Source organism: Nematolebias whitei, unplaced genomic scaffold (genome assembly GCF_014905685.2).
Source record: "Nematolebias whitei isolate Nwh7 unplaced genomic scaffold, NemWhi1 Nwh_scaf_688, whole genome shotgun sequence".
NCBI lineage: Eukaryota > Metazoa > Chordata > Actinopteri > Cyprinodontiformes > Rivulidae > Nematolebias > Nematolebias whitei.
Genome location: NW_023619233.1, coordinates 1 through 10,309, shown reverse-complemented (window position 1 = coordinate 10,309; position 10,309 = coordinate 1). Strand labels below are relative to the sequence as shown.

The 10,309-nt window shown below is 45.5% G+C and overlaps 1 protein-coding gene across 1 annotated transcript; it reads right to left on the bottom strand.

Moving 5' to 3' along the window:
* Window positions 1-508: 508 nt before the first annotated feature.
* LOC119429364 (choline-phosphate cytidylyltransferase B-like) lies at window positions 509-9,312 on the bottom strand (the record flags this gene model as incomplete). The annotated part of the gene is made up of 7 exons (XM_037697006.1): window positions 509-944; window positions 1,021-1,209; window positions 1,413-1,555; window positions 1,635-1,713; window positions 5,210-5,361; window positions 5,446-5,562; window positions 9,196-9,312. Coding segments are annotated over 7 exons (1,022 nt in total), but the record flags the coding sequence as incomplete, so codon positions are not given.
* Between the last annotated feature and the right edge of the window lie 997 nt (window positions 9,313-10,309).

Below are 10,309 nucleotides of genomic sequence, written 5' to 3'. Positions count from 1 at the left end.
CAAGTATCATCAGAGTTTTATTTGAGAACTGACATCATGTTTCAAAAAGTCCTACAATGTTTAGGTAAAACTGATAAAACACGGAGAAGTGTTTAAAAAGGCCCTCGTACGTGTTCGTCATGCTTTAACTTCATATCAGGAAGGTTTTATGTACCCTTAAAGATGGCTACGCAGTGAAGGGGTCTAGTTAGTAACCTTGGTTTTCTAAGAATGTCAGACATGTTCCTTTGTTAGTGTTTTAAGAGTGTAGATTTTATTTGTGTATCTCGTCTCCCTAAAAGTGTCCATCAACACACGCTTGATCGTTCATGCTAAAATGGTGCAGACCGGCACTAACTGTGACCTCCGCTATTCTAAACGTGCTGCAGGGATCTCTGTCCCACACGTCCAGTGGGGTTTTGTCCACACAAGAAATCTTGTCAACAGAAATGAGACGGGACATACAGATGCAGTGACATAAGCAGCGTCTCTGTTAGTTGTGGACAATCCAACGCATCCTGACACATTCTTGTCCTTATCGTCTGCTTGGTCGCCCACACAACAGAGACCGCGATGGCTTCTTGGCTCTGCAGGTCAGAACTACATTTCCCCTGATTGCAGTCGACGCTGCAGATCTGCAGCGTCTCTGAGGAGCGCCGTCTCCAGTCGGTGTTTGCAGCAATGTGTGTTTTCTATGAGGTGTTCCCAGGCAGTGTGCTGTAGGTGACGCACGAGTCCATCTACTTCTCATCTTCATCACCTTCGCTCATGCTGCTGATGGAGGCCGAGGCTCCTTTGGGGGAGGTCGGGGGCGAGGGCCGGGCGTTGTACCAGCGGGCCGGGGGTGACGGAGGAGATGGGGAGCGCAGGGGGGACAGTTCGCGAGGAGGACTGTTGCAGGGAGACTCTCTGGGAGACAAGGCGTAGGACAGCATCCGACTGCTGCGCTCCTGAAACACTTGTTTCTGTGTTTTAAGAAACACGGATGAAGAAGAAGCACTCGCATCACGGTTTGAAAATGTAACACGTCGCTCTTCTTACCCATGTCCCGTCGGGGCCGAAAAGTTCCAGGAAGTTTCCGATGAACTCTCGAGATTTTTCCTCCCATTTCTGAATGAGGTCGTGACTCTTCTCCTCCACCCGGTAAACAAAGTGTTTGCTCTTCTCCTCAACGGTTCGAACCTTCTCCTTCATGCGATCCACTTGGTTCTGTAGCCGATACTTCTTCTCCTAAAGTGGAAACATGTTAGGAAAGGCATTAAAAACGGTCTCAAACAGACTTTGTTGAGAAACAAAAACCCTTTTAGATGTTTGTTTTTGCACTGGGTCCAACGGCCTCAGGGTTCGTTTTGACCCAAGGGCAGCAGGAGGGTGAACTCCGGTTTGACTCGGTGTCCTGAAATGAAGCCCCTGCAGCAGAGTGGTGGTCTTACATTGATGTAGCTGACGTTCAGCTCCTTAGCTGTGTAGCCACGCTGAAGATTGCGTCGAGCGTAGACGTCGTAGTCTCGGACGATTCTAGTGATGATGTCAGAGGTTGAGATTCCCTCTGTCCGCAGTGTGGGCACAAACATCCCTGGAAAAAACAAACGTCCTTTCACTACAAGCTGTGGCTCATTTTGTAGATGAAATAGTTACCGAAGTCCAACCCTGACCTGCCTCTTTGATGTGTTTGTAGACGTCCTCACTTCCTGCTGAGGAGTATGGGATATCATCGTGAGCTACGAAATCGATCTGAGAAACAAATCAAAGGACATGTACATTGGAAGGCACAACACTGACACAAACAAAAAGTAACAAGACTCAAGTGTCTACAGGATTTCAGTAGGGTCATAAGGGTCAGATCATAAAAACATGAGTCCAGGGTGCCTTATCAATAAGTCTTTCAAAGTGCTGATAAGAGGACTGCTGGATTCCATCGCTATATGATGATGGGCTATAAAAGCTCATCATTGACCCGTGGCAGCCGGTCCACAGGGGCCGGTGAGGCTCGAACCACAAAGGAGTTCCTCCTGATAAACAACGTAAATTACTTATTTACTAAGCTTGCTGTGTATTTAACAATTTTCAGTCAGGTCATCTGGACAGTTTCTTTTTTTTTTTTTTTGCTGAAACGTTTCACCTTCGATCCAGAAGGCTTCATCAGTCAAGGAAACACACAGCAAAACTGATTCTTCCCCCAAACAGCTTACTCCAAAGTGGAACAAACCAGTTATGTTGGTGCTAAGAAGGTCTTTGGCACGCCCCCTCCTGTGTTGCCGGCCCTCTTCCTCGTCGACAGTCATGTCAAACTGGTTCAAAACCAAAAAAGTCCATGCTCAATAATCCAGGTATACAATCCAACAATTTTCAGTCAGGTCATCTGGACACCATCTTAACACCAACATAACTGGTTTGTTACACTTTGGAGTAAGCTGTTTGGGGGAAGAATCAGTTTTGTGTTGTGCGTTTCCTTGACTGATGAAGTCTTCTGGATGGAAGGCGAAACGTTTCACCAAAAAAAGAAAGTGTCCAGATGACCTGACTGAAAATTGTTGGATTGTATACCTGGATTATTGAGCATGGACTTTTTTGGCTTGCTGTGTATTGTTTTGTTTCGTGTATTTTTAAACAATTTAGACAATTTTAAGTGGAATTTAAAATGATGTTTTTGTTATTCATCCCTCAGTTTTTTACCGGTACTTATTTACCATTATAAGGCTGTACCGTTCAACGACCCGCGTTCGTCAAGCGGATCCGAACGTGTGGCCAGTGATCCGAACAGGCAGGTCCAATAGTTTCATTTGGGGCATTTGGGTTTTAATGCACTGATATAACCTCTACCTAGACCTGATGTGACCTCCAATCCAGGAATAGCTGCAGTGAAACCTGCTGAGACCAACAGTGGAGATATTCACTTTTAAATCCATTTGGAGCAGACAGGAGAAAGAACTGGGAAAAGTCCAAGAACAAGAAATTTCTACCATTATGGTAGGACCTTATTTAAACAGTTCTGTTGCTTGTGTGTGTGTGTGGTGGGTCAGTGGTTGAAGCAGGGGTCTTGTCTTTCTGGGTCTGAGTCCCAGTTGAATCTTCTATTGGATTCGGTGATGATATATTGTATCATCATTTTTCACTTTTATATTAATTTGGAGTTACTTCACTGATTTTTTTCCTCCCATTTAACTGCCAGCGTGACGTCATGCAGCACGGCAGCACTGACGTGAGCTCCGCTTCGACTCACTCTTCTTTGTTCCTGTTGTTTATGTTTCAACTTTTTGGCACCTACACTGCACATCCACACTACGGGTATGACTGCCATGCACTTTTGTATCGCTGCCTTTCCATTCTGCCATTGTGGTTCAGTTCACAGCCCCCTCCCCACCTCAGGCTGCAGTCTGTCATGGTGGCTGTCTCCATGATCCTCCATCTGCCTGCACAGACCGAACTCTATAGAACAGTTTGGTTCGGCGGGGAAACCTTGGATGTTCTGTGTCTGCCGGACCCGGTTCTAGAGAGCAGTCATTGTTGCCTCGGTCGTTATTATCATCATGCTGTTAAAGGGACCGTGCTGCTAACAGTACCGTGGTGCTAACGGGACCATGGTGCTAACAGTACCGTGGTGCTAACGGGACCGTGGTGCTAACAGGACCGTGGTGCTAACGGGACCATGCTGCTAACAGTATCATGCTGCTAACAGTACCATGGTGCTAACAGTACCATGGTGCTAACAGTACCATGCTGCTAACAGTACCATGGTGCTAACAGTACCATGTTGCTAACGGGACCATGGTGCTAACAGTACCATGCTGCTAAAGGGACCGCGCTGCTAACAGTACCATGCTGCTAAAGGGACCGCGCTGCTAACAGTACCATGGCGCTAAAGGGACCGCGCTGCTAACAGTACCATGGTGCTAATGGGACCATGCTGCTAACAGTACCATGGTGCTAAAGGGCCCGCGCTGCTAACAGTACCATGCTGCTAACGGGACCATGCTGCTAACAGTACCATGGTGCTAAAGGACCCGCACTGCTAACAGTACCGTGGTGCTAATGGGACCGTGCTGCTAACAGTACCATGCTGCTAAAGGGACCGCGCTGCTAATAGTACCATGGTGCTAACGGGACTATGGAGCTAACAGTACCATGCTGCTAACAGTACCATGGTGCTAACGGGACCATGCTGCTAACAGTACCATGGTGCTAAAGGGCCTGCGCTGCTAACAGTACCATGCTGCTAACAGTACCATGGTGCTAACGGGACTATGCTGCTAAAGGGACCGCGCTGCTAACAGTACCATGCTGCTAACAGTACCATGCTGCTAACAGTACCATGCTGCTAAAGGGACCGCGTTGCTAACAGTACCATGGTGCTAAATGGACCGCGCTGCTAACAGTACCATGCTGCTAACAGTACCATGCTGCTAACAGTACCATGGTGCTAACGGGACTATGGTGCTAACAGTACCATGCTGCTAACGGGACTAAGGTGCTAACAGTACCATGGTGCTAACGGGACCATGGTGCTAACAGTACCATGCTGCTAACAGTACCATAATGCTAACAGTACCATGCTGCTAACAGTACCATGCTGCTAACGGGACTATGGTGCTAACAGTACCATGCTGCTAACGGGACTATGGTGCTAACAGTACCATGGTGCTAACGGGACCATGGTGCTAACGGGACCATGGTGCTAACGGGACCGTGCTGTTCTAGATGTATTCCTTTTTCACTTTTGGTACCTTGTTTTTGTATTCTTGTTGCAGGCTTGGTATTTCTTGTTGTTTATTTGGTAAGTCGAGACGGTTCTTCTTGTCCTGAAAGTTTCATTGCATCGCTGACCTTGTGTTGACCTGCGTGTGACAATAAACCTAACCTAATCTGGGGTATTATTTCAGAATTACTACCTCAAATCAAATTAGAAATCCAATTCAGAAAGCTGTGCGCATGTCGGCTGGGGGCGGGAGACGTCCGTTTCTCTGATATATTAGACTGGACTGTTTCTCACGAGACACAACCTGGATCTAGTATAGACACACATACGCAAACTAGAACAATAAATCAAATACTAAGTAACTGTATATCTGTTGTGTTTTCACAGAAAATGTGACACAATTTGTAATAATTTGGTGGTTAGCGATGCAAGAAATTGTCCGCCCCACTAATATTTTTTCTCACTGTCATTGATACAGGCAAGTTTCATGTACAATTTAAAGTCCTGATGCTTGAATCCACCTCCCACACACACCTTGTGTTTCTCCAGAAACTCGGGCGTGAGAGTCCAAGGTGCGTCTCTCAGAATTTCATCGATGTAGCGGCAGTGTCTCAGCGCTTCGTAGCGTTCGTGCTCCGTCATGACGGTGAAACCCTTGTACTTGTGGGTCAGCTCATCGCTGCAAACTGTGCAACAGCAGAAACAAGAGTCAGCTCAAACAGATTAAATCAGCTGGATGAGTTTTTCATGTATTGCTTGGAGGGTCTAACCTCCAACGATGAGGTAGGTGTTTGGGAAAAGGTTCTTGGCCTGCATGAGAGCGCGAGCGTGTCCAGCGTGGAACAAGTCAAAGATGCCGTCTGCGTAGACTCTCACAGGGCGATCCACTAAAAAATAAAATTTACCGATCGTAGGAGCTATTTTATCTTTTTCACATTTGAAATGATTATAATTTGTTTAATTCCTTTAGGATTATTTTTTGTTGTAAAATATTGTGTTAGTATTTGGAACATTCAAGACACACAATCTGGGAGCAGTTCTAGAGGTTCAAAGGTCACCAAACTGGGAAAAAGGAAGAAGATCTGCTACAAACGCTAGAATGCATCAAGACAAGTTAAACGTGATCAAGGCAAAAGGTATTTGTTTTGGTTGAAAGTGTGTCACACAAGCAGATGTTGCAGGAATGGTTTCATGTGCGTCATGAAAAGCACCCAGGAGTTCTTCATATAGAGCGGCAGGAGGAAGGTGCATCCTCAGGACAAACCCGCCCGGCACCAAACAGACGTGGCAACGTCTCCACAGCAGCAACTCAGACTCGTGGCCATAGTGGGGTCGGAACAATAAACTGTACAAAACATCAAAGTTCATGCGCAGTAGTCCAGGTCAAACTGTACAAACTGTGCATTTTTGGACCCTGGAAGTTCTGGTATGTTTTGCACAGAAAATCTGACTTAAGACGTTGAATTTGAGGGGTTAAAAGAAAAATATTCGACTAAGAACAATGGGTCAGAAGAAAATTGTCAATACCCACATAGTATTATCCGGCTCACCAGTAAGTGTCTGGTTTTGGAGTTAACAACTTCGTCAAACTCCTCAGGACGTGCTGATAAATCAGTGTAACCACGACTTTAATGAAAAGAGGAACAGATTGAAATGTCCAGAGAGGATTTCACTTCATGAACATTGTTGATAGTGATGACTTTTGGTTGTTCCATTATCTGTAAGCCATAATAATCAAAGTTACAAGAAATAAAGGCTTGAAATACACGGCCTGGCGAAAAAAAAAAGTCAACACCAAAAAAAAAGCTCACACTAGCTTTGATGACATCATGCATTCTCTGTGTCATTGTTTCAATAAACTTCTTCAACGTCACAAGATCTGTTTCATCCAGTGTTGCATTAATGTTTCACCAAGATCTTTCACTGATGACGAGACACTGGTCATGATGGTGCATCACTTCACCTGCCTCTCTTCTGACCCTGATGCTCCATCACTTTGGAACAGGGTCAGTCTGGACTCATCAGACCACATGACCTTCTTCCATTGCTCCAGAGTCCAATCTTTATGCTCCCTAACAAATTGAAGTATTTTTCCCAGTTAGCCTCACTGGTTAATGGTTTTCTTAAGGCTCCACAGCTGTTCAGTCCCAGTCCCTTGAGTTCCTTCACATTGTGTGTGGAAATGTTCTTACTGTCTCTATGAACCACAGCCCTGAGTGCTGCTGGTGTTCTTCTTCCATTTGATTTCACCAAACGTTTAAATGATCACCATCATTCAGGATTTATTTCCGGCCACATTTCTTCCTGGAAGACGATGGGTCCCCACTGTCCTTCCAGTTTTTAATAATGTGTTGGACAGTTCTTAACCCAGTTTTAGTTTCTACAATCTCCTGAGATGTTTCCTCTGCTTGATGCCAATGATTAGACCCTTCTCAAACAGACTGACATCTTTTCCACGACCACGCCATCAACATGGTTGTTTAAGAAGCGAGAAGCAACTCATTGAACCAGTTGGAGTTAAAGAACTTGTTGCAGCTGAAACCTAATCGTCCGTGGACCTGTTTGATGAGTTACATCCAGGTGGAGACTTTATTTTGGCCAGGCAGAGTTTTTCACTGTGTGTAATACATGACTTTCACTTTCTGAAATGATGAACGTTTTCACGGTATTTAATTTTTTTAGATGCGCCTGTACGCTGGATTCTGACTCTTGCATAAATGCAGTACGGAGGTTTGTCTGTGGAAGAAGCCCAGTCTCGACCATTAGGTCTGATGATGTCACAAACGTTGTTGGCGCAAACCAAAAGTGTGGCTCAACTGATTCATGCCTAAACTACATGTTTGAGTCACTGATGGCATAAAATGGATCTTCAACATACCAGCAGCCTCTCAGCAAGGTGACATTTAAGAGTGCATGATTCGATCGGTAAAGGCTGTTCTTGCCTCAGTTCTGAAAGAGCAAGCGTTGGATGATGGACTCCAAACAATCTGTTGTGAGGTTGAAGTCATATTAAATGACCGATCCGTCACAGGTTTCAGATGATTCAAATGATTTGGAAGCTGTCACGCCCAGTCGCATCGTAACACTGAAGAACAAGCCCATCTTACCACCAGGGCTGTTTCACCAACGGGATCTTTGTGTCAGAAAGAGATGGACTCGCGTACAATACATGGCAGAGCTATTCTGGAAAAGATGGCTCTCTGAGTACTTGCCTCTGATGCAAGAGAGACAAACATGGACTGAGAGAAAAAGAAGCCTTGCTCCAGGAGACACTGTCCTGATTACAGACTCTGCAGCTCCAAGAGGATCTTGGATCATGGCATTGACCTTCAGTGTTAATCAAGATGCAGGGGGCTTAGCTCGCTCCATGCACATACAAACGAAGACCAACGTTCTGGAAAGACCAGTGACAAAACTTCTGTTGCTGCTGGAGGTAGTTCACTATAACATCTTGGATTGATGATGATTATTATTATTGCAGTATCTCTGGGTTTTGTTCACGAGTGACACGAGTGAGGGAAGAATGAAGCATGAGATTGACAGACGGATTGGTGCAGTGTCTGCACTATTGCACACTTTGTGCCGGTCCATTGTGGTGAAGAGGGAGTTGAGCTGTAAGGCAAAGCTCTCCGTTTATCAGTCGGTCTACGTCCCTCCCCTCACCTCTGGTCATGAGCTCTGGGTAGTAACAGAAAGAATGAGATCGTGGATCCAGGAGGTTGAAATGAGTTTCCTCTGCATGGAAGCTGGACTCTCCCTTAGAGACAGGGTGAGAAGTTCTCCCTGAAGATCTGGAAGAGGTGGCTGTGGAAAGAGATGTCTGGACCTCCCTGCCCAAGATGCTGCCCCCGAGACCTGATGATGGATGGATGGATGGATGGATGGATGGATAAAATGGCCGTTTTCAGGACTTTACTGTAAATGTTTGTACAATTAGGGGCCAGAGTGCAGGAGCACTTTTATCTTTTCAATGTTTGAAATAATTATAATTTGATAATTCCTTTGGGATTACTTTTTAATTGTAATATATTGTAAAATGTTATGTTAGTATTTGAAGGAAATTCTGTTTTGTTTGTTTGCTTGATAACGAAGGTAAAGACTGTGGGAACTGTAAATCAGTGAGCAGGTGTCGGACCAGCATGCAGTGGGTGAATCTTTTATCAGCGCAGAGAAGAAGGAGCAGGAAGTGCAGACGTTTGTTTGCCGCTTGATGAAAAGGATTAAAACCACCATCAAAGGAAATAATCTTGGTTTGGACATTGGACTTGTTTGTGCCCCGTCGCGGCAGCGGCCTTTGGATCTTTTAATTAGTTTGAGTTTGAGAGAAATCACCGCTACACAGACCAGCTCAACTCACAGTTGGTGTTTACACCTGGCAACAAAAGGCACACGATAGATTTTTCACACGCCTGTTAGCAAAATATCTGACATAAGGTAGATTCAGTGGAGCAGTTCCAGAGGTTACAGGAAAGGCAACGTAGCAGTGCAGAAAATCAAATGTGACGATGGAGGAAGTGTACCTGGGGTTCCTCTGCGGGCCTGAGCGATGCTGAGCTTCTCATGAGGCGCACGGCAGTCGCAGCTCGTCTCCCTGGCAAAGATGGCGGGCTCTGTGAGAGTCTGAGACAGAAAGTGACCTGGTTATATGAAAGTGTGTCGGGGGGAGGCTGATTAGGTTTCTTACAGAAGCTAACGTTCCCTTGTGGTCCATTGTTTGTGCTCTTTTCTACACCCTCCTCCTCCATTAGGTTAATGATGCTCAGTTCAGCACTGAGTGGAAAAGTCCAGCAGAGCTGCACGTATTGATCAGACTGAGCTGACGTTCACTCCTCTGCAATCATCTGAGTGAAACGTCTGAGCCCACCGTGCAGCAGGGAGGGTAAAGGATGGCTTCTTGTGTGATACACTGCACAGACGTGCAGCTATAGGACACCACAGGAAGGACAACAGAGATAAGATATGGCAGAAAGGTGCCAGGACCGTTTCAAGGTCAAAGTGCTGCAGTGAGAGCCTTCCTGAAAAACTGTCGTGTGTGTGCCATCTGTTGACTGCAGAGAAAACTCTCTGGACAAAGAGCCAGTGCTGAGCAGAGACTGGTGGGAGAGTGAGAGGAGACGGAAAACACAATAAACAGGTTGAGTCCGTGGAGACGAAACAGAACCCTGACGTCAGAGCTTCCTCTGGGAGCAGCAAGGTGAACAAAAGCTGACAGCACATGTTTCACACGGTCTGAGCAGGGAGCAGAAACTGGACCGGTTCTGCAGATCTGAACAGTTATAATCACGCAGTGCTCGCCTCGATGACGCTCTGACGCGTATGAATTTGTTGTTTTCCTGTTTTCTAACCACTCCTGCAGACTTTCTTATTCTAGTTCTGTCAAAACGTTCAGCTCATTCACGAGAAGGCTGTTAGGACTTTAGCTTTTTGTTGGTTTTCTACTTTTAAAAATATTTCACTTTATATCTGCCCTTTAGAAATAGATTGAGAACTCTTCAGTTCTTTCAAAAATATCCTTCTGTTTGAAATCTGCTTTAGCATACTTGTGTTATTTTTGTCTTCCTGTGCTACTTTTGCTACTTTTGGGTTTTAACTAGCTTTTTGCTACTTTTAGCATTTAGCCTTTTGCTACATTTA